The sequence below is a fragment of the Laccaria bicolor genome, genomic scaffold (assembly GCF_000143565.1).
Source record: "Laccaria bicolor S238N-H82 LACBIscaffold_3 genomic scaffold, whole genome shotgun sequence".
In the NCBI taxonomy this organism is placed as follows: domain Eukaryota; kingdom Fungi; phylum Basidiomycota; class Agaricomycetes; order Agaricales; family Hydnangiaceae; genus Laccaria; species Laccaria bicolor.
The window spans coordinates 340,759-366,491 of NW_001889874.1; the positions used below are offsets into that span (position 1 = coordinate 340,759).

The following is a 25,733-nucleotide window of genomic DNA, read 5'->3' on the forward strand; positions in this document are numbered from 1 at the left end:
TAATCATTCACCTTCCAGGCACTGCCTTTTTGTCAGATATATCGTGAATACCTTCCCCTTTTATTCTCAAAACTTAAATAGAACATTTTAAAAATATATCTTAGTTTGGGGTAGCAGATAAACCCTAGACAAGAGAGAGAATATATTTTAAGTTTCTTCCAGTTTTATCTGATGCTTCTGATCCGGAACAAGATTCTATTATATTCTCCTCTTATTTACAATTTTCTCGCAGCATAAACAAGCCAACTCCCACAGTGAGTACTTAAAATATTCTTCTACACAGCTCACCGTCTAACTACGAATATTCTCCCCCGCCTAATAAGCGGTTCTGAAGAATATTTTGAACTGATATGGCTGGCAAAGGGCAGTACCACGCCCTCCGAACCGCATCAGAAAATGCTTATGTAAAGTGCGGACTTTGAAACCGTGTCGCGTCAATATTACCGATTCATTATGATGACTTAATGATGGCTCGACAACCCCACTGGCAGGTCCCTGAAGGACTTCAAGACACAATTGTCAAGAAACTCATACCGCATTAGATGAATGGATTGCGTGTGGTCCAACTGGAGCTCGTTTCTGCCATTCTGGATGGAGAGAGCATGCTGTGCTATACTGCCACTGGCAACAGAAAATCATGTTCTCGGTCCCGGCTCTTGTGCTTTTGGAGTATAACGAACACTCGAAGGCGTATATAGCTGGGCTTCCAACTCGGAAGCAGCCAATCGGGGTCGTAATCACACCAAAAAAGGGGCTGGCTGATAACATTGTATGTCTATCAGTGATCTTCCTTGTTCTACTGATGAGTTTCGGCCTAGGTTCATGAACGTCAAGACAGAAAATCTCTGCATTCTCGTACTGCAAAGAGACTTTGAGCACTGCACGGATGGCTGGGATCTGTTTAGCAGGTGAAATCAAGGAGTGTGCGTCGACGAGGTCCATCTGATCAACGAATGGGGTCTTTCTTTTCGTCTAGCCTTTGGGACCATCAGATCTTTTCTACGCGGTCGCTTTCCCTGTTTGATATCTTAGCAACGGCACGTTCCAAGAGCCTCAAGGATCTGATTCCCCAGAGAGGTGGCTGGGAAATCTTTAAAAAGTCGCCAACAGAGTTGAATCCCGAGTCCTTTAGAAACATTTCCATTCTCTCAAACTTGAATATCAGCTTCCGCGCGTTGCTTTGGGAGGTTTGATCAGTCGAGGTTGGCTCGAAGATCCACCAAGGGAGCTCAAATTGTTAAATGGGGAGCCGGAAAATGGAGGTGTAGTAGGTGACGACCCATGTTGGTCATTTTGAGATGTTGGAAGAAGGGAACTCGATGAAGATGGCAGGAAGGGTGTGATGAATGCCGAAGTTTCGGGTATTTCAGGGATTGGTTCTAATTTCTTGTAGGATCTGACAGTTTGAATGTTGCTATACATTAATGTTGAGGTCATAATGAAATATGAATGAAATTTGTGATGGCAGATAGTGTTGAAAAGTTTCAAACGCATCGAGAGTTATGAGGAGGTTCCTCGAAATTGACGCGACGCGGTTTTAAAGTCCGCACTTTACATAAGCATTTTCTGACGCGGTTCGGAGGGCAGACTACTGGTGTTTGTAGTTGCTATTACATAATAGCTATGCTTATGTGATAGCTACGCTTATGTGATAGCTATGCTTATGTTATAGCACGCTTATGTGATAGCAAGTGGCTGTGTAATCTCTGGCTTGCTCGTATACTTTTGCCCTCTCTGCGGCCTTCCACAACATTTTTATATCATGTATTATTGTGCAAATACAAGCTATTACAAAATTTCTATGTATTTTACTGTTCAATTTTCAACTACATTACAATATAACTGTTGGGATAAGAAATTCAACAGGGAAAGAATGTGATTGTCAATTTGACATTTGGATAATTGATCAGTTTTGAATATTAGCTGAAAAAATGTGAGATGAAGTGCCACAGTCATTTGAAATCAGAGGATGGGTAAATCATTCAATGTATGCCTAAACAAAAGAGGTTTCTGGGGTTCTTCCCATTCCTGAAGAAATTAGATTCAAGTCAGCTATGCAACAACTATTGATGCCTGAGCCTTGGGTAAAAAAATGGAACTGATACTTGGGATCGTGTCAAGGTACAAAATATGCTGTTATGTCCATCCTACTGTTGCAGAGAAACAGTTGTTTTTAAAGCTTATGTGTGAGTATCTAGCATTAATCAGGGAAATCCTGACTGCAAAAAAAAGCTGTAATTGTACAGAATTGTAATCATGCAAAGGGAAATGAAAATGATATCTTCTACAAAATATATTCTGTAGTATGGCCTGTGAACATCAAAATGGAGGTGCTTCACATACAGCCCATCAAGCAAAGGATCAATTGCTCCCACCCAAATTTTTTAAAGTAATCCAGGGCTTTATCATTTGGATGTGGATAGTCATTTTCTTGAATCATCACAGGAGAGCATTAATTCAGCCCACACAATATCACTGCTAGCCCATTACAAAATACAGTTTAATTAGCTAATAAAAGGCCTGCACAAGATGTCCTAGCAATTTCAGCTCCCTAATTACCTCCAAAGAGAATCAGAGCAGGAAATGATGCTCTAGGCCAGAATTTGAGGGCAGTAGGGCAGATAAAATTTACTGGAAAATTCCAAACAGAGTAGATTGTGATGGGGGGGATAGCAGGTATCCAAAAGGCCAGTTGTAGGTGGAGATGGAAAGATGGGTCAGTAGTTTATAGCTCATGATTGTAAGATAAGATAAGATAAGAAATATTCCTCTTTTTTTTTTTTTCGCTTTTTCCCTCTTTTTATTTTATTTTATTTTATTTTCTTCTGTAGCAACTACAAACACCAGTACCCTGCCGTTCAGAGGGCACGGTAAAAACAGGACTACGTACAATAGGGCAAACATAGGGGGTACTTCCGTGAGGCGAAGAACTCTTTGCCTCCTATGAAGGTGCTTTGAAAGCGCGTTTTCCCTTCGTGTGTATCTGTGTGTATTCGAACAGTTTTGAACGTCCTAAGTTCCAGAATAAATGGGATCTGAAAACCGTCCGGGAGTCCAGATTTTCAGGGAGTCCATAGAGTCACGCGGAATTGAACGTGACTGCCAAACGTGACCTCTCGCTGGCGAGCGCATTCCCAACCCATTCCTGTCGTCGCTATTTCTCTGCAAATGTCACTCTTTACAAGCTTCACAGGCGGCCTCGAGGATCCTCCAGCCCCATGGCTCGACCCGGCTCTTCATCTCATCTCAGCGCCTGTCGAACCGTTATGCACAGTCGGCCTCCCTCCCCCGCCATCTTCGCAGAAGACAATCAAGGCACGCTGTGTCAAGGCGCCGTGCACTCATGTTGCTGCAGGGTCGTGCAACAACCAAATGTGCAAGGCGTGTTGTGAGAAAGCCGTTGTCGTTTGCTTCTTCAAGAACCACAACCGCGGTCGTCGACCAGTCTCTGTCTCTGACAACCCCGCTCACCTCGCTCGCCCCCTCCCTCAGGAGCCTTTACGTCTGATGACTGCCAGCATTTCCGTATCTCTGGGTCCTGATGTCCTTGCACCTTCAGCTCTTGGCAACACGCCGCCCTTGAAAGAATTGCCTGCTGCTTCAGTTTCTGGGGCTTTTTCTTTCCGGAAACCGGTTCCGCTCGCTCTAGCTGAAGATTACAAACGATGGCGAGAGGAACACGAAGTACGACAACAAGCAGAAGCATCGCGAAATGAAAATGAATGACGGATGAAACATTCTGTCCTCTTAGTTGCATACCTCAACGCTGATGGCCAACCAACTATGCTCCCACTTCAAGACATCAAGACGTGGCCCACCTTGAATCTAAGCCAAATTCCATCTCTCGCTGCGAAACTTGGATTGTCTGATCTCTCTGATCTCAGCCTTTTTGACCCCCAGAACACCATTTGGATACCAACGATGGACCATGCATTGCTGGTGGGCACCAATGACAAAATCTACGTGAGGCGGAAGGAGCTTGTCTCTTGTGGTCCGGCTTCGCGCGCTTTGCTCGAATACCTCTCACCAACCCGTTTTGAACTACCACGGAGCTCTCAGAAGCGCAGGGTCAAAGGTTCTCTGGACAATGGCTCGTCTCCCGCGCGCTCAACTGTCTCTGCGCATAGAGATTACTCTCACGATTATGCGGGACTCTCTTCACCACCTTCCAGTCCATCGCAATCTTCATCTCCACCTCTGCCACCTACCAACTGTGCCGTCGATGACAATTCCGGCACCCCTCACAACCCTGATCTCAAATGGGAATTTGGGACAGTACCAACTCCAAAGGGAGCGGCTGTCGTCTGGCCACAGGGAATGTATGCTCGCGATATGGCGAAAGGGTTTGATCTACTAACGATCCGAGAACCCGGAGAGACTGTTGCCTCGCGATTTTTACAGGTCTTTCTTGGAATGGTTTGGAAGGAGTCGACATACCACAAGAATAGAAAATTCTGGCTCGGCCTCTCGGAGAGCACTCGACAATAGGCACGGAAGCTACCGCGTACAAAGGAAGGGTTATGGACTGTCTGGCGTAAGGCACAGCCAACGTGGGGTTGATCCTCTCCTCCTCTCTTCTATTTTAGTTGTCATTTAGATCGCTTTGTCAAATTTTGGTTATGTAGTTTGTTTTAATACATCTCGAAATACTGGTAACAACCGTTTGGTTAAGAATTACATCTGAGATCTGGAATATAGCCTGGAAGGCAACCATTGCGTTCTAGCTTTGTTTTCAATAGCCTGTTCTTCCTCATGATCAACTCGTCCAGCAAGAATTCGTACCGGTCTGCATTCATCTCACGTAGAATAGCATGATACCCACCTAGCCATACATTCAGCTGCTCGCATTTTGAGGAGTTGAAATACCATGTTCCGTCAACGTTGATGAGCTCGGGAATTTTTCGGGGGTTGCAGTGCTCTTGACAAATGATGTCGGTCTTTTTGTGTGTGCAATCAAAGTGAAATACATCGACAGGAAATCCTACAACCTTGAGGAGTGGGTCATTCGTCGATTGAAGGTGGTTGTATACCCCACAACAGTTGTCATAGATGAAATAATCGGGCATCGATCCTGGTGCACGGAAAACTTGCTTTAGCATTGCCTATAGCCATGGGGGTCAGTTGAACAGCTTAGAAGTGTGAGAAGAAAGAAAGTAGTATTACCACAGTTTGTGGAACAGTCTCGGAGCCATAGAATGTTGCGCGTGCAACAATCATTCCACAGGGTCGCACAATGAGTTGTTCATTGTGCGTTTGCCGGCGTCCGAAGCGAGCGCGAAGACGTCGGTTACCTGTGGTTGGTTTTTGAGGACAGGTAAGTTCAACTTCTTCAATCCCCTCGTCTGGTGCAACTCCGATTGGAGGTCCTCAACAACGGCTTCATCTGGTGGATTTGACACGGTGGTTCGTTCAAGACGGCTCTTGAGTTGGAAGTTGGCACCGCTCCGCTTCCGATAGCTCTTGAATAGTATGAGATGCTCACGATCATCGCACGTAAGGTTGCCCTCAAGCACCGCTTTGTCGCAACCCTCCACTGAACAAATTTTCTCGAGGTGCTCGTGTCCTGGGCAAAATCGATCATGCTTGCTTGTAAGAGGTTCTGTACAATGGGCAACAGTGCAACATGGATGCCCGATTGTAATTCCGTCACTGACAACAGCCCTAATCATCTCTAGACTCCAGAGTTGATAACGAACTATCAACTCATAAATAAAAGCTCACCACTAGGATTTCCGTCTTCATCAAAATAGAAACGGACACAGTTCTCACAGTAATGCGCCCACTCTGGCTGCCCGTTCTCAGCGAATAATCTATTCCTCGTCTTGATATGCTCTGCAAGCCGATCCCTTTGGTCAGATCCATGGGCCACCATTAAGGTTTCTTGTTCCCGCTCAACGTGTTCGAGAATGGCAAGATGGCTTATGCCACTCCAGATATGCTCGTGGCAAAGATTAAAGCTGAATGGCCATTCAGACGGCTGGTTTTCAGGCCTTGCAAGGGATGTATTATAAATCTCCGCGCAGTTCGATGCAGACGTCCTAAATTCGACGATTAGCTCAAACGTGAGTGAGTGGAAACCTTAACCAATTACCACGATCTGAGCATGAGGTTAATAAACATATTGAGAACTCCACGTGAAACGAATTGATGTTTCCCGACCTCAATAGTTTCTGGCACCCCTGGATAGTATGTGCGGACTCGGTTGAAGACTGAATAGTTATTGTGATAGGTTGTACTGCAGGCTGTTGAGAATTGAGTGTCAACAAAACCGAATCCACCATGAAAATCTCGGTATCACACTTACTTGGATATCGCAGTTTGAAGTGATAAGTTGCGCATGCCCCATCTTCCAAAGTGAAAAGGATAACTTTCCGACCCTCCTTGGATTCAGGCCTGAGAATTTTATCCTCTGCGCTACAGCGAGGATTATTGCAATGTGTGATAGGAGGGTAAAGTGCTCGGGAAGCTGTTTGGATGTAACTCTATTTAGCAACCGCAAGACTGCACTCATTTCAGTATTTTGGCACATACCAAGACGATTTTTTATTCCATGCTTGTAGAATAAAAGTGAATCTGCCATAACCGAGTGACCTTTGGCATCATAACTCCAAATTGTTGTCTTAAATGCCCTCCAGCAACCCGTAATAAAGTCCTCACTCAAATCCACGGCGCTGCCCAAAAATGCGCGAATTGTTTGAGGGAGAGACAGTGGTGGGAGAGTTGGGTCATATGTAGGTTGTTGCGCATGAACGATATCTCGCTTTAGAGATGCAGCCAGTCGGATAAATCTCATAGTGGACTCCATTGTTAAGGCTTCAGGAAGGCCTGGTTGTTCCAAGAGAAGTTGGTGGATGTTCTGTATTGTAACATTCTCCATTTGGGTACGAATCATAAGGGTATAGTTATCGCGAGTTGAAGGATTGTAATTACTAACACCGCGCTGCTCGACGCGCATTGACGCGTCATCTAGAGGTCATGTGATGGTCACCTGACTCTACAAACTCCATGTGGACTCTATGGAGTTTTCGGAGAGTTTTCAAATCCCGTTTGCTCTCCTAAGTTCAGGGTAAAAGCCAATTTAAGCGCCATGTGAGACTTCGAAGATCCGGCGGGAAATTTGGGTTTACAGTGGAAGGCCTGGTTACTCCGAGAAGTTTGTCCTACAACTTCGCGATCACAAATTCGCTACCATTCTTCAGAACGCGACTGCGACTGCGTCATTTCAGATTCATCCTGAGCCGTGAATCGGGAAGTATAGCAACCGTCAGGGGAGGCCTTTTTCTTTTTTCAATAAATTGATGCGGCGTCGTTGATAGCGGCGATTCTGACTCGGTCCTACAGTGTTTTGCATGTGAGATTGGAATCCAAATCTTATGAAAACTTGTTTGTTCTTGTAATGTGTGACGTTGCCCTTCAGTGTCACAGCAAATTGATTCAACGTCGAACATTGACTCCCAACGTTGATCCAACGCTGAGTGCTGAGCGCACGAACTCTGAAGGCATGCCAACGGCCCCTCCACCACCCCACACCAAACACACACACACAGCTTTATGCCAGCCCGCCCTAATCTCACTCTGCTTCTCATGTGAAACAACAAGCCACAAAGGACCCAAGTGCCGTACATCGCAAGGTCGCTTTCCACCTGCGCGGACTAGAAAACTACCCGGATTTCAATTGCTCACGGAGAATGTACATCTTGAAGGTGTTTCATGGGGTTCACGTTCTCATACTAAAAGTCTCGTTCTAGATAGATTCGATTTACTCGGCAGTTGGAATAACTTGATTCATGGCTCGAGAACACTTCACGAGGCTCACCGGCTCAATCTAGTCTGCTTTAGGCCAAGGATTAGAATTGACGGCACTTGCAGGGCAGCGCAATATGTGGAAACCACCCGCTCGTCTCGCACTTGTTTTCGGGATTGGAAGCTAGAGCGCTACATTGAAATTCCTATATAGTAGGTGCCCTCTCTTGATCTACTCCAACTTGACTGTTCTCAGCCACAAACGCAGAAGACCATCAACCCCAACAAGCCATGTCCAACAAAGAGAATGCTGCACCTGTCGGCCCTCCTATCTCTCCGTTTGCTACCTCACCCCATCGCCCGTCGGAATTTTGGTTGAAGAACCCAGCTTGGATCGGTGAGGAACATTTTTATCTCTTTGACGTTATCCGCATTAATCACACTTCGTTTCAAATAGATGGTGCCATTGACCCTCCTCACTTCTATCATAGCCACGAGGAAATTGAAGCTGCTCTACGCGCAGCAGGTGTTTCTTCGAATGCATACGTGGATCAACAAGCTGCGCTTTCAACACCCACCCCGAACCATTATGCAAACATCAAGTCATGTGGCCAGGCTCTTGGGGAAGGAAGAGATGTCGTCAACCTCACAAGCAGCGCTAGTAAGTCCCCACAGTTTTATTACTATGACCACGCTTGTTAATGCTCTCAATCAGGCCCCGGCCATCTCATATCAGTTGGAATGGTCTACTCCCTCGTGGCGGCACCTGGTCCTGGTGGGCGTGCCTCAAAGGGACTTGTGAAGCAGAAGCCGAAGATGAAGATGACCAAGCTTGTCCTCGATAAAATCACTCACGCAGACTTCATCAAAGCCTTCCTCGCTACTCACAATTTGTCTGACAAGTACAGCCCCGGGGTCCACTCTGGACCTGACTTCAAATTGTGGTGGTCGGGCTCGCCGTACGTTCTTTTTCTCGTTCTAAAAGTTGTCTCCTCATTTATTTGCAGTGGTGCCAAATCCGGGGCAGCAACTATCCAGACGGACAACGAGTTCCATGTTGCACTAGAACATCTCCTCTCCAAACCTAAGGGCAAATGCATGGTATCAGTTGAGTTTGACCTCGATAATATGATGGGGTTCCGCATCCAGCAACCAGTAAGACACACCTTTCTTATCTTTGCGCGTCTTCTATCTTTCTGATATTGTTTCATCATTAGCTCCCCTCGGCCGCGGCGAACCCTAACACCGAGACTACGGATGGGGAGCTTGTATATGGAACCAAGGTAAGTCATGTGCTCGTTTCCAAACATTGAGTGCTCATGCGCTCATGGTTGATAGGTTCCTCAACTCGGTGGATTTAGCGAGGTGACGCAGCTGCATGGATCCATCATCATGGAGTTGAAGGCAACATGGCCTTGTTCAACGCACCTCAATGAACATGGCGGCGCCGGCTTCTGTTATGTCACAAACACATCCGAGCATGTCCTACTGAATGCCAGGAGGTTGAAGGCATGGGCAGCCGCTATCGTATGTTTGTTTCTCTATGAGATCTTTGCTTGCACTCAATGTATTCTTTCAGGCTGCACATGTTGCAACAAAACTTGTTCCCCCCAACATTTCCGAGTTCGATGGTAGTCGTGATGGACGTCTACCTGGACCTAGGCCTCGAGGCTGTGCAGGGCCAGGGCTATCCGCTGCCACTCCTAATCAGCAACTTGGCGATGTGATGCAAATCATATCGGGGCTGCTTCCTCTCCTTGGGGGGATGTCTCGAAAGCGTGCACGCTCTGAGTCATCATCTCCCATACGCCGCAACCCTGTCACTCCTGTTCGCAAGGCACCCATGTCCCCTCCCCTTTCTCCCATCCCCACGGCCAACTCTGAGCTTCGATCTTGCCTCAGTGACTTTGCTGAGGCCAAAGGCATTGATCTGACTGCGTGTGAAGAAGCTCTGACCGCCCTTGATCTCACCCCGGATATCATCCCTGATGTACCTGTCCAACGTCTATGTGATATTACTCATGCGACGGAAGGCCAGATCCTCAAACTCCATGTCTTTTGCCGCAGGTGGAATGCTCGTCTTGAGGAGAAGAAGGAAAAGCGGCGCCGCATTGATCTTTGATGCTCTATTTACATAAACAACACTGTTCCAATTGTATATATTGTATTCCGTTACAAGTAATAATTGTCAGAGAATGAATATCCACAGTTTTCGATCCACCCTTCTGCCATTTCCGGTGCAACAAAGAGTACAGCCTGTTGAATAAGCCAGGGTCTGACTTCAGCATTGATAGCATCAGCCTCATGGCGACGGAGCCATGCCTTAATAGTATGAAAAGCTTGTTCAATAGGATTGTAGTCGGGAGAGTAAGGTGGGAGATATACAAGTCTGGCACCTTCAGTGGATGAGTATTTATTTGAAGAGAAGAGCTACAAGACTGTAACTCACCACATTCATCCTCGATGATACGTCGGATTTCTTCATCATGATGTATCGCACAGTTGTCCACAACTACAACACTACGCGGTGCAGGAAATGGGTTTAGCTGTGGTGCCTAAAAGATAAATAAGTTGCAAAGGCAAAAGGAGAAGTGAAATGGCATACAAGTTGCTGATCAATAAATTGGATAAACTTTTCCTTGTTTACAGATCCCTCGAAGATGTCAAGGGCAATGATCCCTTTGTGTGTCAGGGCAGGCAAAACTGAAAACCGCTGCCCACGAATGAATGTTGCACGAGAGATGCATGCCCTCCCAACAGCCGCCCAACCATCTCTACGTTGGTTTGTTTGGTCATCAACGCTAGCTTCATCCAGCCAGACAAAATACTCCGCAGGGATGTCGCCATATTCAGCTTGCCAAGTTGCACGCAAGAGCTCATTCCGCTCAAGGGCTTCATGTGAGACCTTCTTTCGGCTGATTGCAAGCTGCTGAAGAGCACGAGAAATGGTAGAGATTGAAACTTCAATGTTTCGGTGGAGGAGAAGCTCTTGCTGAAGTTCATCAAGATAGATTTTGGGACGAGCATCTATGATAGAGGCTAGATAGTTCACATCCCCCATGTCAAGGGTGCGTACACCCCCACGTGGACCCGCAAATGGATTGTCAACAGTCCCGTAATCCCGATGAAACTTCAAGACATTGTAGACCGTAGCAAGGCTGCAGCCAGCCAGAGTCTGAATATCAGAAGCAGAGATATGTTGCTCGTGATGCCAAACTATAATGCGTTGTCTCATTTCGTTTGAAAGCGTTGGAGCCATTATTGCGAAGGTACGTAGGACTACACAATTTCCAGATCTGAACCCTTCAGCGTGACATCAGTCACAGATCACAAGAACAAACAAGTTTTCGTGAGATTTGGATTCCAATCTCACATGCAAAACACTGTAAGGTTGTCGATAGTGGGTCGTGGAAAGAGTAGTGACGAAGCCAAACTTTGATCAACATGTTTTGATCGACGTCAACGTTGTCCTCGACCATCATTATTGTCCGACAACGCTAGATTGCTGTTCCGTTCAACTCTATCTCGCTGGTGGTGAGTCTTCTAACCCTCTCATTCTCGGCATAGCTAACGAATATTTTCAGCTCGCCGACTAGAATCATATCAAGGTGGATCATTCCACAATCCTCGCCCTGTCTGTCGCTCAAGCATTTTAGGATATGCGTCTCTTGGACGCAGTTTTTCGGTTTCGGGGTGATTCTACGACCACCCAAGCAACTTCAACAACTGCTTGGGGGCGAATAGCGATGGGGAGACCTTAGAAGTGGTGTAAAGGAAATCATAGTCATGCATGCGGAACTTACTGTGGTAAATCTTGCAGGTGCGGACTCTCATTCTTTGAGCCACCATTCCCGCTCATCTTCTTCTTCGGAAAGACTGTTGGTTCTGTCCTCGCCGGTTAGATCATCGTCAGCGCCATCTACCCACCCCATCCCCACCCCCTCCGTGATCTGTCATGGCTTACTTTTCGTTATCAGTACGATCATGGCTTCCCACCCATTTTTGATGATGAGATAATCGACTGGCTGCTCGAGTCGGACCTAGTGTTGCCGAAGTTCAGTTCAGTCCGGTTCAGACCCCCTTTGGTCCGAACCTGAACCTGAACCTCCTACAAATTTTCCGAGCCTGAACCGAACCTGAACTGTGCGTTCGGTTCAGGTTCGAACCTTCTGAACCTTGTAATTTTTTTAAATCAATTTTTTTGCCTTTTTTTCGTGTCCAAATGCTTCGAAACTCATGTGTAATCTCTAAAAATCAGTTATTTATGCAATGCCGTGGCACAAACCATGTTTGATAAGCCAAATAGATATTATACAACAGACCCCAACAAGTGCACGTGTGGGAAAGCGACCTAAAATATGGCCATCAACCATTACCCAGATGAAGGATTGATACTTTAAGTTTAAATACTGTAGTTGTTACAGATCACAATAGTTTTGAACAAAAAATTGCAAAAAAAATGTCCAAAACAGAGGGAAAGTAGGCCCCCCAGTGGCTAAAGGTTCAGAGGTTCGGTTCAGTCCGAACCTGTTCTCCAGAAATTTTCTGGAGCCCGAACCTGAACCTGAACTCGAACCGAACTTTGTGTTCGGTTCAGAGGGTTCGGGTTCGAACCGAAGTTCTGGACTGAACTTCGGCAACGCTATGCTCGACCCAGGCTTGAACCTTGAAAATTCCCATTTTTAAACCATGCCGAGACCTGGTTCAATTGGAATTGGTACGTTTATTCGCCCCTGTGTTTTTCAATCAGTTCAACGTTTCTCTCAGGTCTAAGCTGATGTTTGTCGTGACAATCTGACGTTATTTCGGACTGTTACTTGTGTGCGGTGTCCTAGCTGCCTTTCATCTTGATTCTTCGTTGTAAGCTCAATTCCACTCATTCGCTGCCTCTCTATTGAGCATGTCATTCAGCGCAAGAAGCCAATCGCTCCTCTCCCACTTGTGTAAATTATTCAAGTTGTAGGAGGACCACAGGATAAACGACAGCATGACCCTTCATCAGAGCTCATCGGTGCTCGTTAAACAGACTCCGGAGCCCCCAGGCTCCTCACAGGCTCAAGGTACATAAAAAGTCCGTTCCGATGTCAACTTGAATGAACTTCTGTTGTCAGCTGCACAGTTTCGGCAAACCGACTGCGATTTCAACACTATCACGAACGCTAGGCTATCGTTCTTTCGTCGCGAGTGAGAGCCGCAATTGGCCCGTAAAACTACTCCCTTGCACTCACAGAAGTTTTCGTGAGTCTGGATGGTTCTAACGTACGCCTTGCTGACAACCCGTTTCTGTCCGCCAGTTTGAGGATGTTAGTCTCCCAGCTTCAAGACTGTAGCGTTTAACGTCCACACAACGTAATTTATTTATCTCTACCAACACCACCTCACGCCCGTCATTCTCAGAAACTAAGATAAGGTATCGTGATAGATTTCATTCGCTCCAAAAATCGGACATCGCCCAGAAACAAAACCGTAGTCAGAGTGTATCATAATCTCCATCGTTTTTGCAATCGGTTTTTCGGTTGGCTAGCATCCAGGTCGACGTGTAGGTCTGTAAGACCATCAGTACACGATGATTGAGGCCTTTTTATGTATTGTCGAATATGGAGCACGACCCTACTCGTCAACAGTGCATGGAGTACGCGTTCCACACTTGACTTGATCAGTCATTTTGCACGTAGAGGCAGAACATAAACGTACTTAGAAATAACGGCGAGATAGTCTCTCTGCACAAGATAAGTGGTTAGTTTGGTTCACGCAAATGCACTGTACCGGCTCACAGAGAGTGTACACACGACTACGACGTTGACTATTGAAAGGGCTTTTGCTGCTTTAGCACATAATGAATGTGTCGTGCCGACCATGCCAGCTTACCAACAAGGTAGATATACATTATTATTCCTATGTTTGAACGCGATTTAGGTGCATCTCTCTGGGTGGAGTTTAGTATCTTACCTTCGCTATATATGACGTGATGCAGATCAGCATTCCCTCCTCTCCGATCTGAGAGGGCAGCTTATGAGCAAGCGGAAAACTAGATAATGTATGGGTCTTACAGGAAGCAATTCCAGGAATTATCATCAAGACCAGTATTACTGGGAGACAATTAGTTGCGGATGCTGTACACCAATGTAGAAATGAATGCTTACCAGCTTCGTAAATCATGAATACAACCCAATTCACGTACACGATGTGATTTGCACTGGTGAAAAAGCAACCGACAAATTCTGGGTATGGCTTTATACTAACTGAACATGGGGTGTCAGTTGCGGTGGGATGATGGTTCAGTATGACAGATGGTGGACAAACATTGCAGGTCGCGAAGGAAGATTCCCGTCACATATATCTCCGCCACGGTTGCAAGCGTAATTAGGGATATCAGAAAGACACCCATGTGCCGATCTCGTTTCCATACTGCCCATACGCGCAGAGTCAAGATTGCTAGGAACAGCCATCATCAGGGACATGGATGGTATACTATAATAAAATAAGGAGAATTCGCACATTCGGACAATATCCAGCCAAAAATCATCAACCCTATGATACGATGAGCCAAACGAACACGTTTTAAAGAGAATGCGCACATCCTCGTATCGTATCAACAATATGGCAGCCACCTGGGTCGATATTTACCGCCAATTGGGCTAGAAGAGAAAATAGTGAAATATTGTAGAGAGAGGGAGGTATTTCATGTACTCACGAGGCAGCCAGAGAAAAATCGCGTCACAGAAAGGCAAATATCGCTGAACGATATAAAGCCCTGTCATAAACCCCCATGGCGATGACCACACAAACTCAATCTCCATCCCCAACGTCAGTGAGCAGTCGTATACCAATAGCATCGCCGCTGCAACTGCGTGGAAGAATCATCAGCTTTAGATGCTTGAAATCGTCGTAGGCGGCTTACCATCGAACGACTGTTTTTTTTGTCGTTAGAGGGGAAGGAGGACTTGATAGACAGTACATACGCACCCTAGCAAGCTGTTCTGCAGCCACATAATTAATGAACTGAGCGGGCGCCGCCATGTCTAAGGTGATGTAGAATTGGGAGCGCGAAGGCGGAGAACAGGTTCTGCTCAGTTGATATATGTAGCTTGTCAGAAGAAGTGGTTACCGGAATCAAAACTGCAAACATTGTCGTGGGTCCATTATTTTTAAACCTGGGAGAAGCTATCAAGGGCCGAGGTACCAATCCCAGTGCCAATCCCAGTCTCAATCATCATGTTCAGTGATGTTACCACCCCTAGACCTTAAAAATCAATTCTACATAATTTGATTGTAATTTGACTCGTGAAATGGGGAGAAACATGGTTCTGTTTCTTTGGCAAAAACCGATGCAATGAGAGATGATACGCGCTGAAGCTGCTGAGCCTCTGCATGCCGATCCAGGACCATGGTAGCAGACAGTAAAGGCTGAAATCGGAGGAGTTTAGGATCAAATTGTTCAAGGGCGAGTGTACGACAAGGGATCGCCGAGTTTGCTCCGGTCCACTTGAGGTACACACATCTCCCCCTTCGAAAGACTCCGACCCGCTCCAATTCACCTCGCGGCACCACTGGTGTCATCCGGGAATAATTGAATGGAGAATTGTAACGCAGGCGGCAGCGCCTGCGTCGTTCAATCGCCCTTGTTTGATTCGAGTGCAGGGTCAGCACTGTCTCCTTGAAAGATGACCGGAAAAAAGTACAGATCAGAGGCGTCTTGTAAATAATTCTCCAGTTGTACGTATGTACCTTTTTGTGTGAGGGAAAAAATTTCCACCTCTGTCATGCATCCTAGTCGTCCCTCGCATTCCTTCCCGCCCCTCTCCCTAGTTTCCTCCTCCCTAATCCGCACGAGCGCAAGTGGTATTTCATATGCTGTAGGAGGACAAGGACCCACTGCGGCAGACGACGAACGACGGGGGCCGCAAGGATAAGCTTTGTTTCCCGCACCATGGGCCTTGCCGCATTACGGATCCTGCAGAAGGCCAACCGATCAACTCGTCGTCGTGACGGAGCGCTCATGTGGTGCCAAACGCAAGAAACTCCGGTGGTGCACAGATGTCTCGTTCTACTTCCAACATTTGATACTTCGATGGGCTTCCGTCGGCGATCGTAGCTTGTGACGGTTTTTGACGGTCCAAAATTCGACACAGGCCTAACAGCACATGGAGTATTACCATTGTTGTCGTTAGGGCGAGCCGTTGTTGGAGCGGCGGAGTGCTGAGATCTAAGTGTGGCGACCAAAGGACAGCATCGTCCCAAAGCAAGGGGCAGCTGATCACAGTTGGTATGGGTGAGTGAACGACCTTCTGGTAAGGGTGCTTTGAAAAGGGAAGCATCAGCCGAACCATGGATGCTCACATGTTAAACATTCACCGTTGCACGACTACCCTCCCCTCTGCGCCGTGAATACCTACGCTCCATCGTTTGTCGTCCTGAACGCGTTGTTAGAGGGGGTTTTCCGGTCCAAGAATGTCCCCAAAACGCCTGCGTTGAGTTCAAGCACGCGAGGCGAACTGTAGGATGGATGATCAGAAGATGGGCCCTTTGATGAAAGAGGACACGTACCGTAAACTTCAGCGACAAGACGGTCGCATACGCAGCTGTCATAACCAAACTCCCTCTCCGTTTGTCATCCATCTCGCATTTCACCTGAAAGGTGGTTGACGCGGGTTTCCAAATCATCCGCAGACGAGGATTGCGGCGGAAACGTTCTCGGGACGCAAGGAAACCGACATGGCCTCACTGACGGAGAGAGACGAGGGTTGTAAGCGAAAAAGCAGTTGAGTGAACCAGAATAGCTAAAAGTAGATACGGCGCTGCCGACTCTTTTCCCTGTGTTCCCTATGCAGCGGCCTTTTCAAAACCTTCACTGTTCCCAAAGAATGCGACGTAAGTCCCTGTTCCAAAAGAGTCAGGATCTGAACAAGATGCACCCACAATTGAACTAGCCTTGGAAGGAGAAACACGCCGTCCCCGTCCCATTACCGCCGATAGGATAGACGCAGGAGCCATTGCACGGAGCTCTGTTCGTGTTTGCGGCTATTTATTTCAAATAAACCAACCCTCGGCTTTTCCCTCAAACCGACTTCGTGCATCACCTCGTCCAAGCCTCGTCATCCACTTCAACCTCCATACGTTTCTCCAAGTTGGGATCCGATGTAGATCATTTCTTTGCACATGCTATTGCAGACGACTGATAGGACGGATGATAGGAATCACACGGTCTTCTAGTGACGCCGAAGCGTGGCCAAACTTGGTCATTTCTGCACATAGGCGATTGACCCTTACCTTGAGCAAAAACTCTCGAGAGGTGGTGGATAAAATGTTGAAGCAAACTGCGATTGGCACGTGGGTGGACTCTTATTGCTCGCATTCCCCTGCTCAACGCCCACGCCTTTGTAGGTCGGATAATACTCGGATTGTTGCCACAACATCAAGCACCATGACACCCGGAATGCCTCTCCAAGACAAAGAATCAAAGGGCCGATAAGATTCGCTGATCTTTGCTAAGCCGAGCAGGGCCAGTATTTTTGCCCACAAACCTCGGTCAATGCTGCCCTCCACCTGCCACGACCAACGATGTCCCAAACCTACATCGACGACCAAGACCCCACGAGAGTGACGTATAAGGGCTCGTGGACTCGGGGGGGAACCGCTGCAGAGTACAACAACACCGTTAGTAGCTCGACTGTTGTTGGCGACTCTTTCACAGTCTCCTTTCAAGGTGAGTGCGTTGGTGAACACGCCCTTGAATAACGCTGACCCATTTTGCGTGAAGGTAACTCAATTACCGTGTATGGCACCATAGACGCTACATCAGGAGGCGTGACGACCAATTATTTCATCGACGGCGGCGCCGTCAGCCAAGCCGTATCACTAGCGGGCTCTAATGATACTTACAAACAACAATTTTGGCAGTCGGATACTCTTCAGTCTGGCGCGCAGTGAGTATATGATCTCCTGCACCCTCCCAGGTTGACTTGAGGCTGACTGAAACCAGTACACTCAACGTCACGATGGTAAAGGTGAATGCGGAATCTCAATCTGGAGAGGGGACTGTGTGGTTCGATTACTTCGTTGCGAACTCGACTGGATCCTCGTCGACGAGCTTGACAACTTCGACATCTACAACCTCCGCGTCCTCAATAACGAACTCGGACTCAGCGACGCCGACGCCGACGCCGACGGGTAAAAAGAGCAACCTGGGGGGAATTCTGGGTGGCGTTATCGGAGGGGTGGTTTTGTTTCTCATTTTTTTACTGTGTTTATGGAGATACCGGAGGCGAAGGAACAATTCTGGAAAGGTTGCGCAATTCAAACCAGACATCGATCCTGACCCCTCATCTCGTGAGTCTCCTCTTTTTTTCTACCGGAGTCTCCGCAATTTACATTTCCGCATCGCAGCAACAAGCGCAGACTATATCTCACCATTCGACACCAACTCAGCGAACATCGACCCATTCCCTTTGGGCTACAGAGGTATCGGCTCGATCGACAATTCAAGCAGGCTCTCCTCGAGCAGCTGGGCACCTGCCCTGCAGCAAAAATCTTCCCTTCATCACGCCACGAACTCAATGAGCACCTCCAGCCATGGAAACTTTAGCGTGGACCCATCTGGGTTCGCTGAATCTCTCGCGGGGTCTAGTGGTATCGGCCGGCCAACGTCCGCTGGTGCGAGCTCAAAGTCACGGCATTTGCTGCGCCAGCCGTCGGAGGTTACTGTCTCGACCTTTTTACCTCCAGTGCAGCACGTTGATAGTGGCATGCGTTCGATTGATATGGAGATGCTTACAAGTCCTCCCGAACTTCCACCTGTTTATAGTCCGGTGTAGTTGTTCAATTTTTACAAGTCGTGCTATTGGACACTTTTCAGATTTTTCACCGTACAATTTTATCTTGTCGGCTTGGAAGATGTTTGACGGGTTCTCACACGCGCTAAATTTAAAGCGTGCGCCATGCGAAGCGTGGACGGGACATCATCGTTAAATTTAGCGAATTGACACGCTGTTTTCAACCTCAGGGCTGTCCCGTCCCGTAGACGGTTTCTCCATAACAAAGAACTGGAAGCTTCAATAAAATCAGATGGATTTTCAAACAGCGTGTTCGCTAATTAAAGCGTAGTTTTGACTTGTGATCACAGACGTGCTATAAACAGAAGAAAGAAAGAAGGGACATATTCCCCAAGGTGAGGCCTCGGAGAAACCTTAACTCATCAACGAACTGTATTTTAGTGAAATCTGATCGCCCCAACTAACCTTTTGTGTGCACACCTACAGGTAAAATATATATTCCACCAAAAACTTGGTCTCCCATGGCCAAAATCGAACGCGAAACACGGTCGATCTCCCATGTAGTGGTAGATAGACTTTTCACCGTCCAACCCCTGGATGTCGCGTTAATGTTTTGGAGGACAAACGTAACGCGCGGTTGGTACGTTCGATAGTACGTGTTACGAGAATTACCTCTTACTTACCTGCCCCTTCCCTCTCAGGCTGCCAAAGAAGCATGTACAATAAAAGACGAATATCACTACTGTGCCTTCCTCTGAATTCTTCGAGTTCAGTGTGCGACCCACCCGTTATATGCGCACGCAAGGTAAAATTGATAAATTGCACGCTGCTTTAATCCACTTTTTAAGCTCTTCAGCATCCGAAAAAAAGGCTTTTGTGAACTACAAACGGAGGATGAAGAGCACCGACATACGTATGAATGAGCAACATACGCCTCTGGCCCTCTCAGGGCCCAGGCTTGCGAACGCGCTCAAAACGCGCTGTGACGCGTTGACGTTTCATCTTCCTGCTTCCTTTCTTTCTTTTTTTTTTCTTTCTTTTTTGAATCTTCAACGAGGATTGATTGTATGAAATGATATACGTTTTCATGAGAAATAAACTTATGGGTCGTAACCAGCCTTTTCCTGTTCAACTTTTCCGTGCTTTTTGCCTTATTTAGAGGTTGAAATCATAGAGCAAAACGAAGATCGCGCATGGAATACATGCTAGTAGAAACAGGCTTGAAACATGCACTTCCAATTCCAGGAATGAACATTGGAAACGTATGTCCTTTGCTAGTCATGGGGGTTCAAACCGCCAAAGTAGACTAGACCTGTTGCGTGCTTCAGAGACGGGAGTTAAAGGGGTAGGACATGCGTCCCAAGTTGCCTGGTGCCAATGCGTAAAAGTTACACAGGAGACAACAACTCTAGAGTCTACGACGTACGTGCATGCATGCGGGTAAGCTTCAAAGATCCTTGTACATATCTATTAGACCTGTTCATGTCTTTATATATATACCTCTTTGCAAGAAAAAAATTGACGCGTGCATCCTTAGTGCAACTGAGAGGGGATCGAACCCCCGGCGGGTCGATCCGATTTTATAACAACCCTTGGCCAGGTTACCCGTACCCATCAATGCGCTGTAGGAGAATCCCTTTTTCAACTATGTACATACATCTGCGCAGGGGATGCGTCCCAATTTGCCATAACGTGAACATGAACATCTAAGGAGTGCTGTCCAAGTTACATACTTTAAATTAATGAGCGCAGGACTACTTATGACAGCTGAATGCAAAACTCTAGACACCTCCAAGAAATTTCTTCACTCCGCCTGGCTTTGTGCAAACAACCATTTGAGGAAGGAAGCGGGCATGAATGACGCAAGTCCTACACCAACTTAGGGTGTATGTAATGTAATGGAGTGCTCCACACTCCAATCAAGGTTACAATGGTACGGACTTGTGCTAAATGCGGTTGTTTGCACAAAGCGAGGCGGACACCAGAAATTTTCAGAAGGTGTCTAGGGTTTTGCATTTAGCTGGAATAGGAGGTAAATTATACTTTATAGATCCGAGTACATATCTGAGCTGGCCATATATCTAAGTCTAAGTCTGAAGCTAGTTAACGGAGGATAACGATAACCATGCGCGTGATAACGTTAAAGGTCTAGATTCTAAAAAAAGCCGCCAAACGCCTAGCTCCCGAAATAAATCTAAACAGAATAAAAAATATCAACCCTAACCGTGTAGATACAATTCACCCATCCTCTATACTATCCATTAATTCCACCGTCAGCTTTCGTTTTCTCGGTACAGAAGAAGAAAGAAGAGACGTACGAGATCTCGACACATAACGCCGACTTTATCCCCACTTTTCAATGAATCGACGAACCCTCCGCCGCTGTCGTCCGAGTCCCAAGTGATGTCATATACGCGCTCGGAAGTCATGGATTTGTTACTTTGGATGAACCACCTTTCTGGGTGTTTGGGGGTGAACGGGGTGGGGGACGTTTCTGGGTATTGATATTCCAGGTTTGGGAAGGAGGGGAGAGGGGAAGAGGGAGAGGGAGGGAGGATGGTAGCTTCGAGCCAGGAGTTTGCGCCTGTTGATTCGCCTGTAAAGTAAAGTTTGAGTAAGAAACGGAAGAAGCGAAAAGGAAAGGAACGTACCCTCGCAACCCCCCTCAGGCGTCTCATAAAACACTTCAACGCTGAACTTGACCCTCTGCACTTTCACATACGTTTCATCTAACCTCGGTACGGCGGGTGAGATAAGGTAACACCACCCGTCTTTCCCGTCCTCCCTCTCCTCCAAATCGTTTTTGGTGTGGGAAGGAACGGAAACGAGAGCGGGCCCGGAAAATGCGTCGCGAGAAGAAGTGAGGGCTGGCCAGTACTCTGCGTCGTTTATGATGATGTTTGCGAGTTCGAGGGGGACGAAGTGGAGGAGTGTTTGGCGAAGGGAGAGGACGTCGGTTGGGGTTGGTGTGTAGGTGGGTGGAGTGCTAGGGGTTTATCAGTATCGTGCGTTAGCTAGAGAAAAAGAACGAAGAAAGACCTTGAAGACATGGATGTGAACCGGGGTAGGAGTGAGAGTGTCGGTTGGGAAGCCAACGGGATCCCCTTTTATATCCACCCACCCACTCCATCCCGTCAGTTTGGAGTGTCCAACCTTTTGATTTTGGGGAGCGCATATAATTTCACCCTGGAATGGATTACGCCTGATTGAGCGTCGGATGAATGGTGCTGAGGAAGAGGGACATTGCAACGAAACGAACCCTTGATCTTCATTGTTTCGCTCACTAAGTATGCCTGCGGGTGATAGACTGAAAATTTTTTGGGGAGGGGTCATGTAACCGGTTTACCCAGGTGAACGGCGTAAGGTTTAGGGTCGCCTCGTGGCAAAGCCCGTTCGAGCTGTCGGGCGCAGTGGAGCGTTGACGTCATTCTATGGTATGGAAGCGGTGTTGAAGCAGTGACCGAAAGTGGCGCAGCGGGGACATCGGAAGTCGGACTGCGGACGCGGAACGAGCGCAGAATCATATGTAAGCAAAAGTGCCTTTGTTCTCCCTCTCCACTTACGAACGATGTTCAAGAAAATCGCACACAACTCGACTATCCCAGCGTTGGGCGGAAACACGGAATTAAGGCCTTTACAAGATCTGATAACTGCTGAAAAAGCAGTTCTTATCTTGTATTCGTTCTACCCTCCTTATCTCGCTATGCTATTATGCTGACCAGGGTATAGGTTACAAAAGCTTTCCGTAGACTATTCGAAAGCCGCTGAAGCTTTACGCGTCTGGGGGACAAGTGAGGGTGACGATCTCGGTGTACGCCTTTCCTCTTTCTCTTTCACTCAACGACTAATGATAAGACGACGCAGGACATCCTATCAGCATCAACAACCCTCCTATCCCACTTCTCCACCGCCCTAGTGCACTACAGCACCCACGCGCACACTTTAATCCGAGACAACCTCAAAGCCATCCGAACGCGCGAAGAGTCCCTCGAAGACCTCAAACGCCGTCGACGAACCGTCCACCGTAAAGCAGACGACGCGGAGAAGAAGCTGGGAAAGATGGGGTCGGAGCATAAGCACTTACAAGTGCAGAACGAGTTATTGAACAGGTTGAATGCGGAGATTAGGGCTATGGATGGGGAGATTATGAGTGAGGAAACGGGGTTGGGTGATTTTAAGAGGAGTACGGTTAGGGTTGTTATGGGGTTGAAGTTTGGGGGGTTGGTTGAGTGTTGTGAGAAGGGTGTTGTACGTCTCTTTCTTTCTCGCTTTCCTCTATCGTCGTTGGTTGACGATGGATGTGATAGATTGTAGGTGAATATGGGAAACTAGTAACCGCCGTACGTCCCCCTCGCCTTTCTCTTCCCTCCCCTCACTCACAACAACTACACAGGAAATTCCAGAAGAGACAACTCAACCAGGCACACCACGAAGCCTATACTACGGACACGCAAAAACCGAATCACTACTCGTAGAAGCCACCCGCGCACTCTCCGACGTTCAACTATCCACGGTCCCAGGGTCGCTAACGCAGCCTCGTCATCGGTTCGACGCCAAGCTTCCCAGCTTACCCACGGACGACGCCGATGACGTTGGGAGTAACAGCAACGTGTGGGCACCTGAAGATTCGTCGAGTTACGTCCCTCCGATAATGACGACAACTGGCGCTGGGGGGTCGTTCTTCCCCTCTCAATCACAACCCTCTTCCCCCTTCTCTCACGCCCCACCACACCAAGGGACAGTAGACGATTTCGGCGTCCTCCCCCCACGCTCGTCGATCGATACAGGAGGGGGTGGGAGGTTCGCTACGTTCCCCGTAAAGACTCGTGATAGGGAGGGCGGTGGTGGTGGTGTGGGATATACACTACGTGACGACCCTATATCTCCCAGCTCAATGTCGAGATCACTCAACAACACTACAACAACGGAGCCACCCTCGCTCACCACGAACACGCGACACGAACTCGGCGTGTCATTCTCGATGTCTGTAGCTGAGGCGTTGGGGAGTGGTGGGGTTGATGAGCAGCCGTGGGCACGGACCATGAGTGAGGGTGAGCCAACGTCGGCGATACAGCCTTTACCGCCTGGCGCTGCGCCCGCCTCTGTTCCGGAGGGTGTCAACCCTTGGAGTTTGGGGGTGGGAGGACAGACGCTCAGTCCGTCTGGAACACAAGCGCATGTGGGGAGACAAGGAAGACACGTATCGAACCATTCGATCGTGTCTGATGATGATGATGCGCTGTTGGCGTATATGTTGAATGCGGACGCTGATGCTGATGCGGATGATCGGGAGGGTTTGGGTGGGGGAGGGCGTTCGTTGACAGCTGCTCAGCCCACACCTTCGACGACGCAGGGAACCAACGCATTGACGGAGGGCGGGGAGAGGGAGCGGGAACCGAGCAGGCACGTTAGGTTCGGTGGTGGGACTGGTCATGAGCCTGGTGAAGCGGAGGAGTGGAGGCGGTCGTTGGAGGAGAGAAGGTCGGATGCGAGTCCGCTACGGCAGGGTGAGGTGGATCATGATAAAGGTGAGTCTCGTTTCGTTTCGTTAGTTCGAGTCGTCAGTTGGCTGATTGGGGGTATTTGGTAGGTCTACCAGCTGAGACGACTAATGCAGCTCTCCCAATGTCTCCTCCACCCTCGACTATCAACACCGACGCCTCTTCTTCTCTCAACCAAGGCAAACGTATCCCTCCGCCCTCTCTCAACCCACAGGAAGAAACACAAGGGGGAGGGGAAGACGAGAGAGCGTTGAACGCAGCTGTTGCGAGAGAGATAAGTCGGGAGATGGATCAATTGGCGTTTAACCCCCCTTCGGCTTCCGTGGCGAGCACTCTGGATCCTGAGGGCGAACATGAACGTGGTCGACCGCCTTTCCTTGGTGGTGGTGTGAATCAACAACAACCGAGCAGAGAACCATCCCCTCTCTTACCGCCTTCTGCGCCTTTTGCGAAACGCGCTGTGTCGCCTCATCCGTTTGCGGAGCTGAATCCGGGGGGAGGAGGAGGAGGGTATTCGCAGACGCAGACGCCGGCACAGTCGTATGTCCAATCGTATCAAGCCCAACAACAACAACCATACCCTTCGTACACCCAACAACAGCAAGCACCAACAAGTCCAGCACAGGCGTACGCGCAGGCGTATCAGACCCAGGCACCCCCAAACGCTTCCTCCTCCTCATCACCCTCTTCAACAGCACAGTATACGACGTCGAATCCATTCGATAACCCACACGTACACGAAAACAACAACAATACCCTGGCGTACCCCTCACGCACGAATTCGAATTTACCACCGAGATTACAAGCTCTCAGTCAGCAGTCTCAACAACAACAACAATCTGCTGGGGGAGGGGCAGGGGGAGATGCAGCGGTGGTGGTTCCACCACGATTCCAGTCGTCGAGGTCGAATTCGCCTGTTCCGCCTAGGTTCCAGCAGGTTCCGTCATCTGGAGACCATCCTTCGTCACCGCTCTCGGATGCGTCGTATCGCACACCAGGGGAATATCCGCGTACATTGGGCAGTACCCCTTCTTTGGTTGGAGGTGCCGCTGCTGGTGGGGCGAGGACGATATCAGCAGCGGCTTTCAAAAGACCCATACCCCACAAATCGACAAGCTATGATTCATTGGGGGGCACGGGGGGGACGGCGCCATTGAGTGTGTCGATGAAGAAACCGTTACCGTTACCTGCACCTTCATCGCTTTATCCCGCACAACAACAGCAGCGAGGACATCAGAGGGAGGTGTCGGCGGATGATGAGTATGATTATATTGGTGCGTATATGGGGAGTGATTCAGGGAGTCCTGTGGTGGCTGAGTATGCAGGAGCAGGAGGAGGAGGGGGAGGGGGAGGAAGAGGAGGGCAGGGTGGGTATGGAGAAGGGAAGTTTGCGACTGATTTGGAGGGGCTGAGGTAAACCTCGGGATATTTTGATATTGTTCTTGTATGATTTTATTTTTTCATATGACTGTCTATATCGTCTACTTCAGATTGTACTTGGATGCTTGTATGATGTACTTCATCAGGAGCGTTGTGTCCAGAACAGTAGAAGTGGAAGCAGACCTTTTGCTGAAATTCCGGCACTTGGTTGCATGTGGGGGTATGTTTCAGTTAAATATGGTAAAAGTGATATCCTGTGCCAACCTTTGAGATATGTGTTAAAAATTCAGAACTTGTTCATACATATGTACATATTCACAATCAAGCTCATCTGTAC

The 25,733-nt window shown here is 48.0% G+C and overlaps 9 protein-coding genes across 9 annotated transcripts; 5 read left to right on the plus strand and 4 right to left on the minus strand.

Moving 5' to 3' along the window:
- Positions 1-3,168: 3,168 nt before the first annotated feature.
- LACBIDRAFT_322442 (uncharacterized protein) lies at positions 3,169-4,488 on the plus strand (the record flags this gene model as incomplete). Its single annotated transcript, XM_001875498.1, has 2 exons — positions 3,169-3,535; positions 3,752-4,488. 2 exons carry the CDS (start codon positions 3,169-3,171, stop codon positions 4,486-4,488), a joined length of 1,104 nt encoding a protein of 367 aa, XP_001875533.1.
- A 179-nt stretch (positions 4,489-4,667) lies between these two features.
- On the minus strand, positions 4,668-6,892 carry LACBIDRAFT_308447 (uncharacterized protein; the record flags this gene model as incomplete). Its single annotated transcript, XM_001875941.1, has 7 exons — positions 4,668-5,102; positions 5,164-5,366; positions 5,441-5,671; positions 5,722-6,038; positions 6,092-6,242; positions 6,305-6,466; positions 6,532-6,892. The coding sequence occupies 7 exons, from the start codon at positions 6,890-6,892 to the stop codon at positions 4,668-4,670; spliced, it is 1,860 nt and encodes a 619-aa protein (XP_001875976.1).
- A 1,142-nt stretch (positions 6,893-8,034) lies between these two features.
- Positions 8,035-9,865, plus strand: LACBIDRAFT_308448 (uncharacterized protein; the record flags this gene model as incomplete). The annotated part of the gene is made up of 7 exons (XM_001875499.1): positions 8,035-8,140; positions 8,201-8,404; positions 8,459-8,702; positions 8,751-8,898; positions 8,961-9,026; positions 9,082-9,270; positions 9,323-9,865. 7 exons carry the CDS (start codon positions 8,035-8,037, stop codon positions 9,863-9,865), a joined length of 1,500 nt encoding a protein of 499 aa, XP_001875534.1.
- A 1,099-nt stretch (positions 9,866-10,964) lies between these two features.
- On the plus strand, positions 10,965-11,440 carry LACBIDRAFT_308450 (uncharacterized protein; the record flags this gene model as incomplete). The annotated part of the gene is made up of 3 exons (XM_001875500.1): positions 10,965-11,012; positions 11,145-11,277; positions 11,328-11,440. 3 exons carry the CDS (start codon positions 10,965-10,967, stop codon positions 11,438-11,440), a joined length of 294 nt encoding a protein of 97 aa, XP_001875535.1.
- Positions 11,441-13,223: 1,783 nt separating this feature from the next.
- Positions 13,224-14,763, minus strand: LACBIDRAFT_308451 (uncharacterized protein; the record flags this gene model as incomplete). Its single annotated transcript, XM_001875942.1, has 12 exons — positions 13,224-13,389; positions 13,438-13,463; positions 13,518-13,564; positions 13,693-13,740; positions 13,794-13,832; positions 13,887-13,985; positions 14,047-14,178; positions 14,242-14,274; positions 14,322-14,381; positions 14,438-14,590; positions 14,645-14,654; positions 14,710-14,763. The coding sequence occupies 12 exons, from the start codon at positions 14,761-14,763 to the stop codon at positions 13,224-13,226; spliced, it is 867 nt and encodes a 288-aa protein (XP_001875977.1).
- Positions 14,764-15,051: 288 nt separating this feature from the next.
- Positions 15,052-15,563, minus strand: LACBIDRAFT_292387 (uncharacterized protein; the record flags this gene model as incomplete). Its single annotated transcript, XM_001875943.1, has 2 exons — positions 15,472-15,563; positions 15,052-15,399 (listed from the first exon to the last, which is right to left on the minus strand). A coding segment is annotated over exon 2 (252 nt), but the record flags the coding sequence as incomplete, so codon positions are not given.
- A 1,741-nt stretch (positions 15,564-17,304) lies between these two features.
- LACBIDRAFT_322448 (uncharacterized protein) lies at positions 17,305-18,557 on the plus strand (the record flags this gene model as incomplete). The annotated part of the gene is made up of 4 exons (XM_001875501.1): positions 17,305-17,449; positions 17,504-17,669; positions 17,726-18,072; positions 18,130-18,557. 4 exons carry the CDS (start codon positions 17,305-17,307, stop codon positions 18,555-18,557), a joined length of 1,086 nt encoding a protein of 361 aa, XP_001875536.1.
- A 1,620-nt stretch (positions 18,558-20,177) lies between these two features.
- Positions 20,178-21,569, minus strand: LACBIDRAFT_292388 (uncharacterized protein). Its single transcript, XM_001875944.1, has 6 exons — positions 21,555-21,569; positions 21,167-21,501; positions 20,834-21,111; positions 20,706-20,769; positions 20,541-20,652; positions 20,178-20,279 (listed from the first exon to the last, which is right to left on the minus strand). Exons 1-4 carry the CDS (start codon positions 21,563-21,565, stop codon positions 20,710-20,712), a joined length of 684 nt encoding a protein of 227 aa, XP_001875979.1. The 5' UTR covers positions 21,566-21,569; the 3' UTR covers positions 20,178-20,279; positions 20,541-20,652; positions 20,706-20,709.
- Positions 21,570-22,083: 514 nt separating this feature from the next.
- LACBIDRAFT_308456 (uncharacterized protein) lies at positions 22,084-25,433 on the plus strand (the record flags this gene model as incomplete). Its single annotated transcript, XM_001875502.1, has 6 exons — positions 22,084-22,190; positions 22,245-22,326; positions 22,380-22,763; positions 22,823-22,855; positions 22,909-24,043; positions 24,106-25,433. 6 exons carry the CDS (start codon positions 22,084-22,086, stop codon positions 25,431-25,433), a joined length of 3,069 nt encoding a protein of 1,022 aa, XP_001875537.1.
- Between the last annotated feature and the right edge of the window lie 300 nt (positions 25,434-25,733).